Raw genomic sequence first — 21,725 nt, 5'->3', positions numbered from 1 at the left:
GAGGAGCTGCAGCCGCGGTAGCCCCGCCTTTTGGGCTTTCGGACTACCCCAGCTCCTTGAACATCTGGGTGCTGAAATTAACGTTCCAGATGTGGCTTCTGGGCGGCCAGATGTGCGCACTCGCCCACCGCGGGCCGCTCGGGCCTGGCGGCCGGCGAGTCTGGGCGGACGCGTGGGAGGGGCTGGGAATTTTCCCTCGGAGCTGACTTAAAAGCCGTCGGAACCGCAGCCCCCTGGGCTCCCCGCCTAGGCCTCCAAACTCTCCCGAAAAGTACTGCCAAAAGGAAAAGTTTCCAACCCAGCCCCGGCCCTTCGGCCGCACTGCAGCCTTCGGAGCTTCTCAAACTGTCAGGGAATATAGAGCAGTTCTATGGGATTCCCCCCGTGGACAGAGGAGCCTGGTGGGCTGGCGTCTATGGGGTCGCACAGAGTCGGACACGACTGAAGCGACTTAGCAGCAGCAGCATGGGATTCCCCAAAGAAAAACCCTGATGTATTGACCACGCGATCCTGGTCTGGCCATGGGACGCCAGGTGCACAGCCAGCGAACTCCAGGTGCGGAAGAAGTTAACAGGCTTGCATTTGGGGGTTGCCCTGAAGCGCTCTTTGACGGGTTATGGATTCCATTTCCGAAGTTGGATGTCGTATTCCACCTGGTACAAGCAGTTCAGAGCAGAAGAAGAGCCAAGTGAACCCTGTGACTCAACTCCCTTGGAATGTGCCTGGAATAATAAGGGGGACTTGAAAGGTTTTTATGGCCGCGGGTAAAGCTGGTGGAGACTAGGCTCCTGCGCCCTCAGTTGGCGGACGGCCGAGGGGGGCAGTGTTGCCTTCTGCAGTGCTGCAACGCCTGCAACCCGGACAAAAATAGTCGGAGTATCTGGTTTAAATCAACCAGAGCATTTCTATCATCTTAACCCACCGTCTGTCGGAACCGGCAGAACAGAACGAGCCAGATATAATCCCGGGACTCTTTTTAACACTCCAGTGAGAGCTAAACCCAATCACATTTTACCTTTGGGATTTCTTAAGTGTCCTAATGTAAAACTGTCGTTATTTTATAGATGTTGCAAATTAAACTTCCTTTTCTGAGGTTATGTGTGGGCATGTGCTCAAGCATTTACGTTTACTAGCAACACTCTGAATGTGTGGCCTTTTTTGGGGGGTGGTGTTACCTTTGGGGGTTGATGTTGTTGAACCGTGCAGCCCTAGAATAGTAAAAAGTATTCGAGGCCAACATACGGGTTGCTTACACTACTAAATATTGATATAGAGTCGCATTTTCGTCCCTTCACGTCCTACTCAGAATTCCAAAGGCAAGTTGGAACAAAAGGAAAACGTGTCTGAGTTTAAAGAGAGGACTTGTGCCAAGAATTACAGTCACAGGGTAAATAACCTTGTTTTCTCCTTCATCAGTGGCTGCTACCAAACCCCGCTCTTGGAATGTAGCCAACAGTCTGTCTGGTGGAGGGTGCTGCTAATTAGAGAGAGACCATAAACCTCTCTGTCAAAGAGGGCATATGACCTTCCCTTCAAGTCTAAACAATAAAGCTGGCGAACTGCAGACTGCACTCTCTCGCGGGCTGCCCTGCGGATTCCCTAAATAGGAACAGGATGAAGGCCAGGCTTAAGAGGTTACCATAGCTCTGCTCTCACACTTTGAGGAATCGGTCACTCCACTTCCCAGTATAACTTGTTTCAATTACTCTCGACAATCTATTTAGAGGAGAGCAGCTTGCAGAGAGAACTCATTGTCTAATCTAAATGAGGAAGCAATTATTACTTGCTGCAGTCTAATGTGCTTTGAGACTGTCAGGTCAAATAGCAACCAGATCTCATATAACCTTACTTTGCACTTGGGAAGATATATATCCTTTTAAAGACAATTATGTATGCTTGTTTTCTGAATCCCCCCCTCTTTTATTCTAATAAGTTTACAAAATTAAGGTTCCCTCCTCTTCAATAGTCTTTTCTAATTTTAGGATTTATTCTAAGGTAAACAACCACAGCCTCTTCTGTACCTTGCTTAATGTAAATTACACTTTAAAAACTTTGGCTTTTTAAATGGGTTATCTTCTCAGTTCAGTTCAGTCGCTCAGCTCAGTCGTGTCCGACTCTTCGCAACCCCTTCTCAGAATAAACTAAAGAGTTCCCCGAATCTTCCTTTCTTTGTCTAATTTCCCTCCCTGGGAGTCCCCTGCAAGCTTTACTTTTATACAAGGTGTTGTAAACTAAAAATAATTCAGTTCCACTTTCCTAGAACATAGGGAAACGGTTGCCTGTTATATATCCCACTGTACTTGCTTTCTACTGAAAATACTGAAGTTCATCTCCTGCGTAAAAAGTCATTTGGCCCTTTTCTGTTTTATTAGTTAAAACCTAGTATGGAACAACACAAAAATTCTTGTTGTGAACAGAGCACATAAAAGGCTTTACAAGGTGTGGTTTGAAGAGAGAAAGTGGTGGAGCAAATGCTGGTGGGAAGGTGAGGAAGGAAAGGAAGGAAAGCACTTCCTGAGTGGATACTCCTCCCAGCTGAGAGACATCCTCTCTTCAGATCACTTCCTGTTTGTCTCAGCCAATAATTGATAGTAAATGTGGTCTTTTTCCTATTCAATTCAAAAGCATCCTTTCTCTCCTTGCCAGTTACCCTAAGAGTCAAATCTACTATTAACTATATGTTACTCAAAAACTTCAATCCATTTTAATCTTTTGATAATCTGAAATTTTTATCTAATGCAGAAATGGTAAGAACCATTTCTACCTTAGCTGTTTAAGTATTCTGTGATAGCCAGGATAACCAAGTATAATGGAATTAACAACACAAGAATCTGAAGCTACAATTATTGTGCTTGGGTTAATCACTGTTGAGTCTTGGTTTCCCTATCTGTAAAACAGACATACTTCCCAAAGTGCGGAAACAAATGATATATAAATCTTATTTATCACAATCTAACACACAGGGCATCACAAGCCTCATGAGGCATAATTTCCCTCTTTCAAATAAAGCATGTGCTGCAACATTCCCTTTCTTTGTAAGATAAACTAACAAAATGCAAGATTCGGGAGTTTTATATGTTGAATCGGACAAACAACTTTATATTTTAGGGTAAATAGAGTTTCCTTTGGAACTTAATTTTAAGGATACTATGATGGTTAATTTTATGTGTCAATGGATACATCACTGCACTCGGACATTTGCTCAAGCATTGGTCTAGATGTTCCTGTGAAGGTATTTTTTAGATGAGATTAACACTTAAATCAGTAGACCTCAAGTAAAGCATATTATCCTTCATAGTGTTGGTGGTCCTCATCCAGCTAGCTGAAGGCCTTCAGAGAGAATTCTACCTGCAGAATGCCTTTGGACTGGAGTTGCAACATCAACTGTTTCCTTGGTTTCTAGTCAGCCATCCTGCCCTGCAGATTTTGAACTTGCCAACTTCCACAATTACATGAACCAATCCCTTAAAATGTCTTTCTCTCTATATATATATATTTGGGTTGGCCAAAAAATTAATTTGGGTTTTTCCATAAGATCTTTCAGGAAAACCCAAAGGAACTTTTTGGCCAGCCCAATGCCTATAGATATGCACACACATTACTGTTACTGAAAGAGTTTGTGGGGTCTGGTTGCTCGCTGCCTGAAAGCCAGGAAACAGGCCAGGCTGGTGAAAAGGAAAGTTCGCTTTATTTCAGATGTGGGCAGCTGGGTGGGTGGTGGGCATTTGTCCAGAGGCCCACTTTTGCCCCCAACCTCTCCCTGACAAGCAGGGGATGAGAGCTTTTATAGAGGGGGGTGGTAGTGGGGTGGTGGTGGTGGGTGGGTGGGCAGAGCTACATGCAGAAACAGCACAGTCTTCTCTAACAGTCATCTTCAGATTGGTCATCTTGGTTGTTTTAGGTAGTTAATCTTCAGTTCCAGGGTCCGTTTGTTCGCATTTCTTTGTGGCCAGTTCTTGGAACTGTGGCAGCTCATGTCCTGGGTACAATCTAGTCATCATGTAGTTAACGTATCCCACCTGGGGTTTCAGTGTCTCTAAGACAGCTCACAGGATATGGCTCAGAATATTATCTATAGCCCTTGAGAAAGAACTAAAGGTCCTTGGCCATGCTTAGTGACTACATTCTTAACTATTTAGTCTCCTTTGACTGTTTTCCTTTGTTTCCACATTTCTCACTTTTCTGATTAAACTTACTCTTTGACTAAAGTTGCCCACAGACAAAAGGCAGGCAGAGGATGTGGTGGGGGTGCAAGGACCATAGGCTCCTGCTCCGGTTCACTACTGGTTTCATTTCTCGGAGAACTCTGATCAGTAGATACCAACTGTTGACTCCTGGCACCACCAGGATCTGTTACAGCACTCAAATTTAAAGTAACAAGTTAAGTCCAACATTTTTGAGGAAGAAAAAAATCTCCGCATTTATTCCAAACTCTTTCACAATACATTGAGATAGCACTGTCAAACGCATTATAAATCAGTCAGATACTCGAACCTGACTTCATTGACTCTTCTCACTCACCTTTTCTAAATTGCAGCATTAAACAATGCCTAGAAGAGAAAAACTTCTCTTCCAAGGCTGATGTGCAACACTATCTGTTCCTGCTCTTTACCTTCCTTCTCTCTTCACAAACTTCTCTGTAATTCTCAAAGATACAGTTGAAAAGATAAGAAACTCTGACAGTTCTATGGAACTCAAGGTTAAAAGTCACCTTGAAAAATTTGCAAGGCTACATACTAAAAATGTAGTAAAGTTTCAAGAAATGCTGCCTTAAATAAAAGTTATGCCCTGAGTACTCCAGGTGAGAGATGATGATGACTTAAACTAGGGAAAATGAAGGGGAGGTGAGTTTAATGGTCACATTCAATATATATTTTGGAGACAGTCAAAATAACTTACTAATGTATCAGATGTAAGAGGTAAGGGAAAGAAGAGAACCAAGAATTTAAAAAACAAAAACTAAACACCAAAACCTGCTTTGAGAGAAACAAGTACTCAATAGCCTAAGATAAATTAAAGCATAAATAATACTCAATCCAAACATTTGGTAACAGTGAATTTGTTATTTTTAAAGCAAGAATTATTGTCTTTAAATTAACTGTTACGCTATCCTACTTGGATAGAGGCATTGTGCAAAAACATAACAGAGCTACCATTCACAACAGACACTCAAGGAATATTTATGAATGAAAAAAACTATGCTAATTTGATTTGCATATAATGCCAAAATACTATATATATATATTTTTATTCTTTCTCCTTGTCCTCAACTTGGATTGCCAAGTAAAGTAAGAGTAAATAGGATACTTTTCCTGTTTTTTTGGACACAGTATCTGTCCTACACTTATGGACAGTTATCAATCTTGTGCTTTAAAATTTCAATTCAAAGCATCATCTTATAAAAAGCAATTTAAAAAACACTACCAAAAAGAGACCATAAGGAGAGTGTTTCAAGGATAAAATATTGATGGGTAGGTAAAAGGCAGAATGTTTTTCAGAGAACAATGAATCAGTCTGACATGATTTTTGTTCCATGAATCTCTTTCTCAAGAACAATGAACTACTAAAAAGGAGAATAAGACACTGACAAAAATGCTGCAATTTATATAGTCATTGTGTTCTTTGAATTTTTATTTAAATTTCTGACTTCTTTGGATCATCACAAGGATATATATTCTAATAAAAATGAAAATATAACTCCATGTGGAAATACTTGAACACATCATATATCATAATGAAGTAACACAAAGAAACTTTCTTAAACACAGGCTTTCTCTCTAAAGTTTAAATGTGAGGCAGACAGACATCTGATTTTAAAACAGATGGAACCCTAGAACATTTCCAGGATACATAAAATTGAATTTTGTGTTATATTTTGTGTCTGAGACAGCTAACAATATAAATCGATGACTAGGGTTTCTGTACGAGTTGTTTTTGCCCATCTTCTTTTTCTTACATCCAAATTTTAGTTATTTCTTTTGTAATTCTATGGATGAACATTCTAGAATGTATGATTTTTTTCAGCTAGACACACATATATAGTTTTATTTTCTACTGTAAGTTATTACAAGATATTGAATACAGCTCCCTGTATGGTACATACAGTAAGTTCTTCTGCTTCTCTATTTTATGCATAGTAGTTTGTTTCTGTTAATCCCATATTCCTAATTTATGTCTCCCCTTTCCCCTTTGGGAACCATAAATTTGTTTTCTATGTCTGTGAGTTTGCTTCTGTTTTGAATATAGACTCATTTGTATTACTTTTTGGATTCTGCCTATGAGTGATATCATACAATATTCAGCTTTCCCTGACCTAGTATGATATTCTCTAGATCCATCCATATTGTTGCAAATAGCAATATTTCAAAGAATGTATATGATTTGCATAATTTGCTCTACGATTTGTAATCTTAAGTGTGTGCATATATTGTCTATTATTTAATCAAGACACACTCAGTAATAAATAATATCATTTCATGGAACCTAACATATACACTTGACAAGACACAGAAAAAAAATACAAGTTATCACTATCACTAGTAAAATGAGTTTATTTTATATTAAAGTTTTCAAAAAACACATTTGTAAAATTATCCTCATACTGGGCCTAAAGATAGCTTTTACAAAGAGATTAAAACTTGCAAAACTGCTTTCTCTTAACTATTGAAGTACATAGATTTAAAAGGTGTTAAAAAAGAAAATGTTAATTCATGGTCAATGTTTAAAGGGTTAATATACATTAAATCTGTAGGAAACTACCAAAAGAATAATCTTAAAAACATTAAGAGAGTAAAAGTTGTACTTTCCTTTCAGAAAGCTTTATTCTTAAGTGATGTTTACTAAGAAACACACACTACATACCACAATAACCTTTTCAAAATTTACCAAATTGCTTTGTAAATGAATCAACTTACACAGAAGAAAACATAGGAAATTGCTTTTCAGTACATATCAACTTATTTTCCTGATAAAAGAAAATCAAAATAAAAATTTAGCCCATTCCAATTAAAAATACAAATTACTAATATTTAAGATAGTGTTGTATTATTTTTAATAACACAAAAGTTCAAGCATTCCAGAGTACAAACTGTGTTATTCCAAAAAAGAGAGAAAAACTCTTTATCTAACCAATGTTTACAGAAATTTGGAATATTTACATACCTTATAACACTGTAGAAATCTTTGGTGGTGACATATGGATTAAGTTCCCTGAAAACACTTTAATAATTTTATTCCATCAATCTGTATAGTCAAGTATTTAAAACTGGTAATGCTGGCAACATCATTTTCTATCCAAATCCACATACATATAGTGAAGTGTGTGGAGGGAATCTTATGCAGGGATTATGTGGGTTTAAATAATTACTTAGCAATAAGGTTTATTTCTGGCTCATTTTTACACCAGAAAAAAAAATATAGTAAACTAAAGAACAGATCAATTCTTCCTTCTAAACAAACCCTGGAAATAGTTAATATTCATGAACAAGTTGAATGACAATAAACTGAGACACCAGGTACAGTTTCTGGATAAACTTTTATAGCTACCAAAATAGTGCCCTAAAGGCTTGTGCAGCATCTAATGCCCATTCACCAAATGGTGGTGGTGGGGTGCAAGGCACTGTGGTCTAGGGATAAACACACCTCTTTTATAAGCATTAGATTTAAAAGCAGAGAAACAAAAAAATGACCTGTTCCACCTTAAAAGAAAAAAAAAGTACAAGTTTATTATACAAAATTCAAATGAAAGCATGCTAAAACACACAGAAGAGAAAAGAAGCAAAATATAAGAAATGAAAGGACAGAAAGGAAATGACAGAACAGCGAAATGACATTGACTGTGTGTAAGGTTATAACAAACGTATCAGAGGAAGCCTTGATATGATTAAATAGAAGGATTTGCATTATCTCTTTGAAACTAGTGTTGCTCTTGGTTAAACGTTTTGACTCTAGAAGTGTAGAGGGATAAATAATTCCTCCAATTTAGGACAGTATTTGTGAGTTTACGATAATTAAAGCATAGGTGTAATACTGAAAAGTGAAAGTGAAAGTGAAGTCGCTTAGTTGTGTCCGACCCCGTGGACTGTATCCCACCAGGCTCCTCCGTCCATGGGATTTTCCAGGCAAGAGTACTGGAGTGGGTTGCCATTCCCTTCTCCAGGGGATCTTCCCAACCCAGGGATCGAACCCGGGTCTCCTGCATTGCAGACAGACTGAAATTAGACTTAAATAAAATAAAGTGGTGCAAATCAGCCCCCAAAAGTAATGTTTTTGATACAAAGTCACTTACATGACCTTGTTAGGCAATTTGAGATGACACTGCCCTAGTGTAGGAAAGGTAAGCAAGGCACATGTAGCATTTATATTGGAAAGTCAAGTGTTCTAGGCAATCTACGTTAAACTCTCTTCCAGAGTTTATAACCAGAATTCATAGGAATTTTGAATTAGTCAAGGTTAAAATAGATGAAGATACTCAGAATTAAACTTTGGGGGAAAATAAATTTAATGAAGTTTTTACATGGTATTAGTTATTGAGAATGTGAGATAATCGGGAAGACATTTTAAGACTTGCATGAAGAGAAATGTATGAATTATAGTAAGGTACTCCTGAGTAAACATTCTGTTCTTTACCAACACTCAGAATGGGTCCTGAATATACACTCCCAGCTGGCTTCATTTCTTGAAAGGCAGAAAGGTCAAAGATCTCACAAATCTCTCTCATTGTTTTTCTTTTGGGCACACAGAATAATCAAGTAAATTATATGAAAGAGTATAATCATACAGATTTGTATAATGATACAATTTTGATTACTGGTTACTAAAATCATCATCAGAAATATACTGACTTGGGGTTCATAATGCATAGTTATCTATGCCTAAAAAGCTTCACAGTTTGGTAACTCAAAATCTCTTGGATTAAAAACATGATATTTTTCTAAAATCTATTCTAATAACTTCTAATATGTAAGATTAACAACATTTGTATTTTGCATTGGCATGGATCTTCAGGAAATTATCTCAGCCAGAAGTGAAATGATTCAAATGGGTAAAGTCAATGCCAGATTTATAAATCAGCAGCCCGTGTCAGTGCCAAGCTTGTGAATAGATTGGCTGTTGGTTAATTTCATGAATTAGAAGATATCTACGTGCTATACTGGTCTCTGATTCCATTTCGCAAAAGCTACCATTTTTAAAAGCTGAAAATGAAACCACTGTTAACAAAAACATGCTAAGTTCAGCTACAATGTAGAACTAAATATGGGAAGCTGGTAAATTTTAAAGAACTTATCTGTATGAAAGATATGTAGAAATAGTTGAAAATGAACAATGAGCTCTATTTTTTATTATTAAAATTAAATGAATATAACTACTGAAACCCATAGGAAAAGAGATGATATAATTCAAGGCATAAATTTGACAAGTCAGAATATGACAAATAACAGTCAAGACAGTCAAGACAGTGTTACTAAAGACAAGACAGTCAAGACAGTGTTAATAAAACTTAAATGTATAGTTGTAAAATAAGTAAACAATTTTCAAGTGTGCAAAACTAGTCAGGAATGAAAGTGCTGTGTAGATACCTGGTTTTCAAATAGTTGTCTTGAAAACTTTCAGTTGATGGTGGAAAAAGTAGAAGTATTAACAAAGTAAAAATTTGAGGAGTATATAAAACATATTTTATCTTATATTATACCCTTGTTCTGTCACTGCTGGATCAGAGGCCTATTAAATACTATCCTCATGTGATAGTTACAACAGAAATGGAGGTAAACACAATACAAGATCTCAAAGGCTGATGCTGCTTGAACCACCTTTCAAGTATACTGTGAATCTAGGTTTCACCTTGTATCCCAGGCACTTAATGTTTTGAAGAATCTGACAACAGATAACACAATTTTCTTTTATTTCTGACATATCTATCTATCTACTTTTGCATAACTATCTTTAGTAGTCAAGATTTGGAAGTAGTTGTTAAAGAAAAACTATTTAAATTGACGAAAGTAAACCCTATCACCACCACAATTTAAAGAATGGTTTTAATGGATAAATCCTGAATATATGATGTTAGAAGAACAAGTTGATGTATTAGCATAATTTGACTTGGGATACTTGATGTGTACATGGCTAAAAATACACTTGTGGTCTCTTCTTTACTTTGTATTTTAGTGACCCATACCGCACCTGAAAAGAGAAATGTGTTATCATTATGAGTCAGATTTTGAAATTAGATAGGACTTCATAATCATCATAGTAATAATTTTTAAACTTTTCTGACGTAAAGAAGCAACTGTCCTCTAAGCGTGCACTCAAAAGACAGCACTATCTATATATTCCAAAATGTAACTGGTATTGTGTTAAATATGTGCACAGATTATTAACACTAGTGATAAATAAAAACATAAACTGTTATTATTTATACTTTATTTGGTACATGTCCATGAACGCTGCCCACAGTGATCTGAGGCCTTCATTGAAATCCTCCACTGCTTTCTGGGCACAAAGGCAATATATTATTATGAGTAAACTTTTACTGTTTAAACGCTATATAGATTTGGTTTAAAACAAAACTATGTACTTGATAGTGTTAGCTGCGTTCTTTATATATATGTGAGGGCTGGTACTGGGTACTCCCATTAATTGTCTGATTTTGCTTCGTGAGAATACTATTTTCCATTTATAGCGGAAGACTAGGAATTTATTATCATTTTCTAAATTGCCAGAGATCTTAATCCATCTGACCGGAATAAACAATTTTAAATATAACCCGTGCTGTATCATCCCAATCCTTCATTTAGGGATCATTAATATCCTAAATGAGCACGCAGCAGGGAAATCTCTTAATACTAACCATTAGAAGAACAGCTCTGCGCTCGACTCACCTCTTTTCGGCCTTTCACGGTTTTCACAGATTTCATGCTTTGTGATCTTCGTAGCCCTTTGTGTGTTAACATCTCGTCATCTGAATATGGCCCCTCTGCTTCTTCGTCTGTTTTCTCATCCCCGTCTCTCAGTGGAATTCCGTAACCTAGATGAGTTGTGAAAATCAGCATGTTTTGGTAAAAGGATACCAGTTAGCACCGCCTCTTCACCCGTCTGTCCGCAGTTCCCTGCTGTCTGCGTTTGTCGGCTTACTCCTTCCCTTTTTTTCATCTGGAATGAGCTCCCTGCCCTTTGCTGTTGATCTTCACCCCTTGCACTAGTCTAGATGAGGCTCATTTCTTCCAGGAAGTTCCCCCTGGCAATTCCTATTTTTACTATGCATTTTTCAGAATGATTAAAAATATTTTTGAGTAGGTTAACAGTTATCTTGCTCAAAAATCAAAGAATATAAATAGATACACAGGGAAAAGTCTCTTCCTGCCCTTTCTCCTTCTTGTGAATTCTAAACTACCGAAGCGATAATGTGTTTTGGTCTGTCATTTGTACCTTTGACTTTAATTAGGAACTTAGGGTCCTTTTGTCAAGTCCAGACATGGTAGAGTGCACTTAAGGAGTCATATAAGACCCAAAGGGAATAGAACTTTGGGCAAGAGAAACTCACTGGGGGCAGGTGATAGAGAAGTTAAACCAACACTGTTGCAGCTGCTAAGATAAAATCCAGCCAGGCAGGCTACAGTAATTAGAAACACCACAGGCTATGATGACTGATGTTAGTTCAAAAAAAACAGCCAGCACCAGGAAGGTCAGTAAGAGATCATGTGGGTGTGCTAACAGGATGCTGTGTGTAGCGACGAGGACTTAACTTTGACCAGCAGGCAAATAACCAGGCAGCCAAGCTGGTTATTGTCAGGAACTCTGAGAGCACCCTGAGAATGCGATGCAGGGACAAGAATACTCCCTCCCATTCCTGAAGCAGTGGTTCTCAAAGCTTTTTAGAATTTCAATAAACTTATGCTAATGCACAAACTTACCAGCACATATTAGAGTCACCTGGAGAACCCACTGATACACACATTGCTGGGCCTGGGGTTGGGCTGAGAAATTACATTTCTAACAAGTTCCTGGGTGATGCTGACGGTACTAGTTCGGGGCCTACGCTTTGAGAACCACTGCTTGGATGGAGCAAGAGAGGGGCCTAAATCTAAGGCAACTGGGGAATAGTAAGTAGATTATAAAGACTGGGGTGAGGAAATTCCTTAGTGGTCCAATGGTTAGGATTCTGGGCTTTCACTGCCAAGGGCCTGGGTCCCATCCCTGGTCAGAGAACTAAGATCCCATAAGCCACAGGATGAAGTCAAAAAACAAGAAAAAAAAGACAGGAGTGAGTTTACAAGGCCCCATTATGTTTCAAGTTCTACTTTAATAAAGGTAAGGAGCATAGCTACCTTCTTTGGATGGTATCAGGCTCAGGAGAGGGCAAAGATGGACTTCTTGCATGTGAAGCAAAGCACACTGAATGAATTGTTTATTCATCTGCTCTCACAGGACATGAATAACTTGAGCATCACTAAGCAGACTATGAAGAGTTGTGATTAAGCTTCCGGGTCTCATAATAAGATAAACATCTTTAATTATATATTAAGAGCAGCCCACCAGGCTCCTCTGTCCCTTTGTCTTCTCCAGGCAAGAATACTGGAGTGGGTTGCCATTTCCTTCTCCATAATTATATATTAAGGAAGTCCAATTTTATGGTGCCAGACTTCTAGCCTAGAAATCAGGAGGGATTTGAAAGCAGAATCAGTCATTACATAGGCCAAGATCCTTTGCTTTCCTGCAGCAGTTGCAGGAAGTGTGTGCTAGGCAGAAGTGACAGCACATGCAAAGGCCTGGGGTCATGGGGAGGCGTAACTTTGTGGAAGAGCTGTGAGGAGGCCAGTGTGGCCAGGAGAGGAAGTAGGGTCAGCAGTCCTGGGAAAAAACCCCTGGTGCAGTATTAAGTGGAAAAAATGTAAATGTAGAAACAAAGGAAGGAAAAACAAAAATGAAACCATAATATCTGTTGAAAGTGAGCTTTTAAGCGATTTTAAATTTCTTCACTTTTTCTTTCTTAAAAAAATTGCCAAATTTTTATTTAAAAAATTTTATTACTTCTATATAAACCAGAAAAAAATTGTTTTAGATTGCCATTTCTAGATTCTTCTCTATTGCTGTTGCTTATATAATATTCCCAATCCCAATATAATAAAACTAAGGTAAAACACAGAATAAGGAATCAAGGAAAGAATCAGAAAGGAAACGACTGTGATCAAAAAGTTCTCTAAGGTAAAAGATGAGGCAAACATGGCCCTTGTGATTTTAATTACCTCTCATTTTATATGATTAGGAATTGGAATTTCACTCAAAGTGCTAATTATATTATATATATATATATACACATATATATATATATACACACACACATCTTATTGTTTCCTAATTTCAACTAAAAATATCTTAGTTTTCTAATTATTGTTTCAGGAAAAGTAATTGATTCATTATTGCACAAGTTTAAAAAATAATTTTTAAATTTAAATTTGTTTGTTTTTGGCTGCGCTGGGTCTTCGCTGCTTTCTCTGCAGCAGAGCGGGGGCTCATCTCTAGTTGTGGTGCACGGGCTTCTCACTGCAGCGGCTTCTCTTGTTGTGGCACGTGAGCTTGGCTGACCCATGGCTTGTGGAATCTTCCCACAGCAAGGATCAAACCCATGTCCCCTGCACTGGCAGGCAGATTCTTAGCTAACAGACCACCAGGGAAGTCCCCACAAGTATTTTTAAAATACTACTATGTGTGAGGCAGTATACTAAGTTGTGGGGGATACAATGTTAAAAAGACAGAACTGTCCTTTTCTATCCTGAGAAATACACAGTCCAGTAGAGGAGACAGAGTCGACTGTAATGAATGCTATAAATAGAAGAGAAGGACAAGGTGCTACGGGAGCACACAGCAGAGGGAAGTGGGTTGTGAGAGAAGACTTCTTGTAGGAGGTGGTGGCCAAGCTGAATTCTGAAAGGCTCGTGATTCTATACACCCAGCACAGGAAGCAGTGGGATGCCAAGGCTGGGGAGCTAATACACCACATGCTGCTGAGTTAGGACTTCATCAGAGAACAAAGGGGAGAGGGCATTGAAGCATTTTAAGCAGGAGGGTGACATGATTAGGTTTTGGTTCTTTGTAAGAGTCTTCTTGCACTTTAGAGAATGAATCATAAGTGGATACTGGAAACAGGGAGGTTACTGCAGTACAACAAGTCAGAAATGATGGAGTCCAAGGATTGAGCAGGAAGTAGCCAAGCTTGGGATTTGTTAGGAGGTGAAGTTGACCAGCTTAATTTAGCCAGTTATTAAGACTAAACTGCATCAAAAAAAAAAAAGGAGTCAAATCAAATATCTTCACTAAAACATGCATTTTCTATTCCACTTAAAAGCCTGAAAATAAGCATTATGAAAATTCTGATGTGCATGGTGGAAATAGTATTAATCAGAGTTGTCCAAGAATTTTAAAGTCTTTGGGAGAGGAGAAGACCCGAGATTATGAGAAAAGCCCAAATCTAGATGCCCTATCTGAACAGGAACCCAGCAAGCTGGCTGAGCAGGTCTGCCAAGCCCAAGCAAGGTGAAGCTGGTGGGTGCTGCTGGTAAACAAAGGTGATGCTAAGGTCAGCCGTTTTCCATCATCGATCTAGACTGGACAAGGTCCTCAGAATGGTGCTGTCTATGCACATTCCTGAGGGGCAGTGACTAAGAACCTAAGAACGAGAAGTCTGTGTTGCCAGGGGCCCTGAGGCCTGAGGCTGCAGCTGTTTGGCCAGCTTCAACCCAGTGCTCTGTTACCATTTTAGGAAACGAGCAAATGCTTATGCAGACTGACCAGGTTTTATTCATAGCTTGAACATCTTAGAATTGGTATATTTTAAGTCTCTCCTCCCTCCCACCCCTTTATAATAATAATAGCCAATACTGATCCAGCACTTAGCAAAGACCAGGCATGTTTGAAGCAGTTTCCAAATATTAATGTAAGTGCAGAAGCATGGAAGGTCTGACTTGGGAGAAGGAAGCCTTAGCTATCGTGTTGGAAGAAGCCCTGGATCCATGAGAGGAGAAATGAGTGAACACCTTGCTACCTATTACTGTAGGAACTTGAGTGAGTCTTGCCTCTCTGGGCCTGTTTTCTTATCCGGTAAGGTGCTGAGGCAGGCGGGAGATGAACAGGTTACTATTAATACATGAATGCCAACCCTGAGGCAGCAGAGCTGTCTGGGTGCTATGCTGAGTGCGATTCTGAGCCAGCATGGGAAGTGCTGCAATCCATTAGCAACATCTGCCATGGGCACGAAGGGATGTCATCTACTGGCCTTCTTTGACTAAAGCATTTCTAAGGTCCCCTCCTGCTAAATTGTTTGAAGTCCTTGTTCCAGCCCAAGTGTCTCACTAAGTGCAGTCTCTTTATAAAGTAAAAAGGCAGAGGATTAGATGAAAAACCTCGGATACTTCATTTCTGTCATTGAGTACACGGTCTTTGACAAGTAATTTAATCTTTTTAGGTCTCAGTTTATTCATCTACAAAATAAGGATAAAAATATTTAACCCGCATAGTCATCTTCAGGGTTAAATAAATATGTAAAGCATCGAAAACAAGACAAAACTCCCTTTATGTGCTTGTATATTGAAAATGAATACTGAAGCACTTTTAACTAATATGAGAGCAGCAGCCTCTTTGCAGAAAAAATATTTCCACTTATGAGAATGTGGTGTTCTTTCTAAGGAAGTGAACATCATGTTCAAGGTGTCTATTTTCTTACAAAAAAGCATTTGGAGGTGGCTCTTTCTCCCATAGTGACAACATGTGAACCAGAATAACTTCATCAAAGCAAGACTTCTCTTGATCAGCCAACCTCAAACTGCTCAGAGCAAGCCATTTAGCTTTTAAGAGGGAACTACTTTTTCAAATAGTTGAATTTGCTTGTGTTCTGAGATAAATGTATTGATTACATAAACTAGTAAACAGACTTATGTAAATATAATTGTAAATGTAATTCCCACACTGAAAAACTTACCAACTTGCTTTCTTTCTTGAGGAATTTTAGAAGTAAATAAAATAGAAAAAAATTCAAGATATAAGAAAATGAATACCTTAATTAAAGGAGATGAAGAGTTGTTTTATTTCTGATTTTAAGAGTAATGGGTTAATTAAAAAAAAGTCACTAGAAGCCCACAACTCAGAGCTAAATGCTGTTAACACTTTCATAATACCTTTTCAGACTGTCTTCTACATACATAAATCTTAAAAATAAATTTACATATATTAATCCATTTCATCCATCTGTCTATTGTGCCTCTATGGTACAGGAGCATAACAAACACAGTTTCATTATTGTTGTTTTCCCCTCTCAATCTGGATATGTTTTCATGTCAGTAAGTATCAATATAAACTGACATAATTTTTCACTGCTAATAGCCGCCCTTTTACTTAACCATTCTCTTAGGAGTTTGGTTTGTTCCAATATTTTTTTTACTATAAACATCAATAAAATGAACATTCATATATCTTTGTACCTATGTCTTTGAACGCTTTCCTGATTATTTCTTTATGACTATTCCTAGAAGTTTCTTGCTGAGTTAGAGAATACATTTTGAAAACTGTTACTAGACTGTCATCCAAAAAGACTGTTATACATTAAACATTCATAAAAAGTGTATGAGAGTGTTTGTTTCCCAACTTTCTTGTTATTTTAATTCACGGTTTAAAATTTAACAGAAGAGCTAATTAGCACCTTGTTATCTTAAAATATTTTAGTCACAGCATTTTAAATCTAATAGATGGATCCCATAAAAATGGTGTCATGGATTTTCAAGTTTATAATCCTGTTTTCATTTAAATGGAATATAGTTCTTAACCAATTTTAAGGTATAATTATGAATCAACTACTGATAAAAGACTCAGATTACTGGTCCAAATCAGCAAAATATATATAGCAGATCCCATATTCAAAGTCAGTACACCTAATTTTTTAAATGCCTATTAAGAAAATGCCTTATAGTAGGAGCTACTTTTACATTATTAAAGCATTAATGATGATTCAAGGTTCAAAGTTTACTCATTCTTAAAGGCATTAGTACCTTACTCAATGGCCAGTACTTAATTATTACTTCTTAGATAATAGCCACCAATTTTTTTAAGTTATTCTAGGGAGAACTTAGAAGAAATTTCATTATTCTTTCTTTATAAGAAGGAACTATTCTTTTCAAGTTGGTTTTAATTATAAAGAATGATTTTCATGTACTTCAAAAGAAAACTTCTACTTGGAAAAAAAAACAAAACAAAAAGATCCAGTAGCCCTGTACTTTATGGACCTAATAAGACACTAATAAGAAATGTCCTGAAGATCTTAGTTCTCAGTTGAGCCTTGAACTATAATTTTCTTTCATGTGAAAAAAAAAAAAAGACTACAAGAACCATGTCTTTTTGTTTGTGTGCATGTTTCTAAGACCACAATTTATTAAAGTTTTAGAACATATCAACCATGACATGCTTATAATTTATATTAGAACAAGTGGGTTTTTGGTCTATAATTCATAATTTCAAGACATTTTTCCATTGGAGTAATCTTATTTTCAAACTGCTCTTTTGTCACTGCTTAAAACTTTTCATCTTATGGTTCAATATCCTTATTTGTTCACAGCACTTACAATAAAGAGGGTTTACACTCTTCAGATGTCGCTACACAGTTTGAGTAACAAGAGTGGAGAGCACAGGTCACGACTAGTGCTGGTGGTGGTAGATGACCACATTCACTGCGTCCAGAAATTCATGGCAGCACATGGGGCTATTGCTACTTTCTTAGTGGGATTCTCTCCATAGTCAACAAAAGGCAAGCACTAGCCTTATTTAGAGAACAAAAACAAAAGCTTCAAGATAAATTTTAGTTCAGTTCAGTCGCTCAGTCATGTCTTACTCTTTGTGACCCCATGGACTGCAGCACGCCAGGCTTCCCTGTCCATCACCAACTCCCGGAGCTTAATCAAGCTCATGTCCATTGAGTCAGTGATGCCAAACTAAAGATAAATTTAGTTTACCCAAATTCAGACAGCTGGTACCCATCTTGACTCTGCTGCTAAGTCACTTCAGTCGTGTCCAACTCTGTGTGACCCCACAGACGGCAGCCCACCAGGCTTCCCCGTCCCTGGGATTCTCCAGGCAAGAACACTGGAGTGGGTTGCCATTTCCTTCTCCAATCATCTTGATTCAAGATCCCAATTATGACAGAACAATATGAAAACAAAACAAGCACACCTGCTGCTTCACCGGAGCCTGCTTTACTTTTCTTTTTTGTTTCTGGGAGAGGTTGGTACGATCTTTGTCCCACAGGCTCATCACCTTGAATGGCTGTTAGGTCATGCATACTGAAACTTCGCAAACGTTCAGTTATTGCTCCTTGGCTCTGTTTAACAGAGAAGCGAGAGATCGAAGAAAAAAGGTGCATTTGAAATACTTAATATGTTTGCATTTAACTTTCCCCCAACATTTATTTTATCATGAAGCTGATTCATTTCATAATGAAACTTTCAGAGAAGTTGAAAGATTTCTACAGTGGATACCCATATATCATTTATATTTTGCTGGATCTTGTTTATCACTAATTTACCATCTATCCAACCATCAATCACTTTTTATGCATTTCAAAGCAAGTTGTAGACATCAGTACATTTCACTCCCAAACATTTCTGCTTTAACTTGAAAATGGAAAAAAAAAAAAAAAAAAAAAGGTATCATGAGCTTATCCTGACTATAAACATCATCCATAATATTGCTCTCTCCTAGAACTAGCACTTTGAAGCTTATATTTATTATTCATAAGAACTTTTTTTAAAGTAAAAGAGATGCTGTTTCAAAGCTAAGTCAAGTTAGGAATGGTAATGGCTCTACCTAGAACACCACACAAAAAAATTTAAGAGCCCCAATCTTGAGTATGAAATGATATTCAGTTAATGAATTCACCATCTGGCAAAGCATATCTACTACTACAAAATTTGACTTAAAGCCTTAACAATATGGCACTTAACACTAGGCACAAGTGGGTATTTAAAGTTAACTAAATATGAGAGAAAGAAGAAATTCAGCTCCTTAATTGCACGAGCTACATTTCAATTGCTTACTAGCCACACATGGCTGGTGACCGTGAGGTAGAGAGTATCTCCATCACTGCAGAATGCTCAGTGCTTTTCATCATTGCACAGCTTTGAAAGGAACATTTCTGAACTTTTCAGACATAACTACATTTCCTCCCAAAGTATAAAGCTTTGTAAAGAGAAAAAAATAATTTCTAAATTTACCCACTTTGAAAATTTGCATAGCATACAGATGACTCATTTCTTATTTATAGATGGATTAAAAATATTCTTCTAAAGGTTTTTTTACACTTATTATTTCTTCTTCCCACACATATGAATTTATGATTGCCTCTACTTATAATGGTATTGTAGAAACTCATCCATAATGGTTCATCTTTAAATTCCAAAGCCTAAGGCATTACAAACATCCCAATGTTACTGCTGATGTGTATTTTACATTGAAGAAAATTGTCTTGATTCATGAGTCTTGGATTAGCTACTCCTGGTGATATCCTATTATGTCAAACCTGAACACCATTTCCATACCCCACTTAAGCCTCGTAATTTCTACCATAGTCTTTGAATTATGAAAAAGCATAATTAAAGGGTCTAGTGACAAGTGAAAGTGTTAGTCACTCAGTTGTGTCCGACTCTGCGACCATAGACTGTAGCCTGCCAGGCTCCTCTGTCCATGGAATTCATCAGGCAAGAATACTGGAGGTGGGCTGCCATTCCTTTCTCCGGGGGATATTCCCGACCCAGGGATCGAACCAGGGTCTCCTGATTGCAGATGGATTCTTTACTGTCTGAGCCACCAAAAGGATCTATATTCTCAATAAAAGTAGTTGGATTCCACATATCTTTAAACATTCTTGACAAGGTTTAATTTATTATACTCTCTTTTTATCAGACATCATTTATTTATTAAGTAGAGGATGACAAAAGACTCAGACACACACTAAAAGGAAGTGACCAGTGCTCGTCTGAAACAGATGCCTTGTTTTCACAGAACTGTCATTTTTTCTGTTCCAATCTTTGTAGTTCTGTGCCCTCTCAGCAATTCTTGACTTTTTTTGCCATTCATTGCCAAACAGATGGTAATACACATCCATAATATCCTATATTCTTAACCCCCAAACCCTCCCACTCAAGAAAGTACATCTCAGCATGCAAATAAGTCGACGTGCTGTTGAATCAGTCTAGCTTTACATCATCCACAGACTTCAGTATCTTTAATGATTATCATCAACTAATTACTTAGGGTGTATCTCACAAATGAACTCACATTAGTGTTAGTTCTGTGGCTGTACTTTATATATTTTGCCTTCAGGGTAAGATTTTAAGAAAATAGGAGAGAGGGACAAATCTTAGGCTTCTTCTGTTCTCTGAGTTTACCTGGTATGGGGCTGATACTGAATATGTAATAAGTAAACTATTCTTTTTAAGCCTTTTTTTTTTCATTACTCATGACTGCTACAGAGTTCTCTATAGACAGCAGCATGTTTGAACGTAAACACTGGAGTTTATATGGAGAGGTTCAGTACCAAACCACAAGTATGGTCTTGGGTATCTACAGGGGTAGATTACACCATTCACTAGGAAGTTGCTTCAGGTTTACATGAAAGGTGAGCAAGGACCAACACCGAGATGTGTGTGATCTGTATACAGTCAGGATTTTAATGCAGCTCGTGAGTAATCAGCCCTCTAGCCCTGGTATTATCAGTCCTCAGGAAAAAAAAAAAGGCCAGCTACCATATAGCGAAAAGCAAAAAGAGGCTGTGTACTTTCCTTGAGGACTCACAGAACTTCAACAGCCATTATCACTTTGAAAAATCATTTCTTTTCACTGTATGTTTTCTAATAACCCCAGAATAGAAATAACATGGGAAGAAACTATTATACAACTGTGAACTTCAAAAATACTACATAAATTATAAGTATCGAATGTGACCACTTTACAGGAGAGGTGTTACTATAAAATAACTGCATTTAAAGGCAGAGCTATTCCCTCTAATTTTTATATATTCTGAACAAAAAGTCCATTAATAAGGGAATTATGTTTGCAATAAAATGTTAGGAGAAAATGCCTCCCCTCCACCTCAGAATTCTAAATTATGCAAAATATGGGTGCAAGTGTGCAGTATGGTTATAGTTAGGGATAAATATTAAAAAAATTAAAACAGTATAATGTTTAGGCTGATGAGTGATTTCTATTTTTTTGAATAATTTCTTTATATTACAAAATTAGTCATAGATGGTATAATGAAGTTTTTTTTTTTAATTGGAGGGTAATTGCTTTACAGTGTGATTTCTGCTATACAACAATGTGAATCAGCTATAAGTATACATATATCCCCTCCATCTTAAACCTCCCTTCTACCAACCCCCCATCCCAGAAGTCATCACACAGGGTATAATGAAGTTTTAATTGTTAACATAATATACTATAAGAATTTCTGACCTATTTCTTCATCATCTTTCCAGTATCTAAATCCCTTACTCCCATCACTAAAAGAAAAACTGTTTCTACATTTTGAGGGCACAAGCAGGAAATTATAGCCACTTATCAAAAACAATACTAAAAGGTATTTATATTTTGTTTAAATTAATAATGCTTGATTTATTTTCTTGCATTTGGTTTATACACTATTAAGCTAAAAAGTATTAGAAAAATGAAGACAGGTTCTAGTCTGCGGAGGA

The 21,725-nt window shown here is 37.4% G+C and overlaps 1 protein-coding gene across 1 annotated transcript in view; it reads right to left on the bottom strand.

Moving 5' to 3' along the window:
• Window positions 1-6,533: 6,533 nt before the first annotated feature.
• The window catches only part of REEP3 (receptor accessory protein 3), a 99,967-nt gene continuing 84,775 nt past the window's right edge, over window positions 6,534-21,725 (bottom strand). Inside the window, exons 6-8 of the mRNA XM_006054766.4 lie at window positions 18,208-18,355; window positions 10,878-11,023; window positions 6,534-10,179 (exon numbers count right to left, since the gene is read on the bottom strand). Of these exons, the coding sequence (XP_006054828.4) occupies window positions 10,123-10,179; window positions 10,878-11,023; window positions 18,208-18,355 (351 nt within the window). The 3' untranslated portion in view covers window positions 6,534-10,122. The remainder of the gene's footprint in view (window positions 10,180-10,877; window positions 11,024-18,207; window positions 18,356-21,725) is intronic.

Source organism: Bubalus bubalis, chromosome 4 (assembly GCF_019923935.1).
Source record: "Bubalus bubalis isolate 160015118507 breed Murrah chromosome 4, NDDB_SH_1, whole genome shotgun sequence".
NCBI classification, from domain to species: Eukaryota; Metazoa; Chordata; class Mammalia; order Artiodactyla; family Bovidae; genus Bubalus; species Bubalus bubalis.
This window is presented reverse-complemented; position numbering and strand designations above follow the sequence as displayed.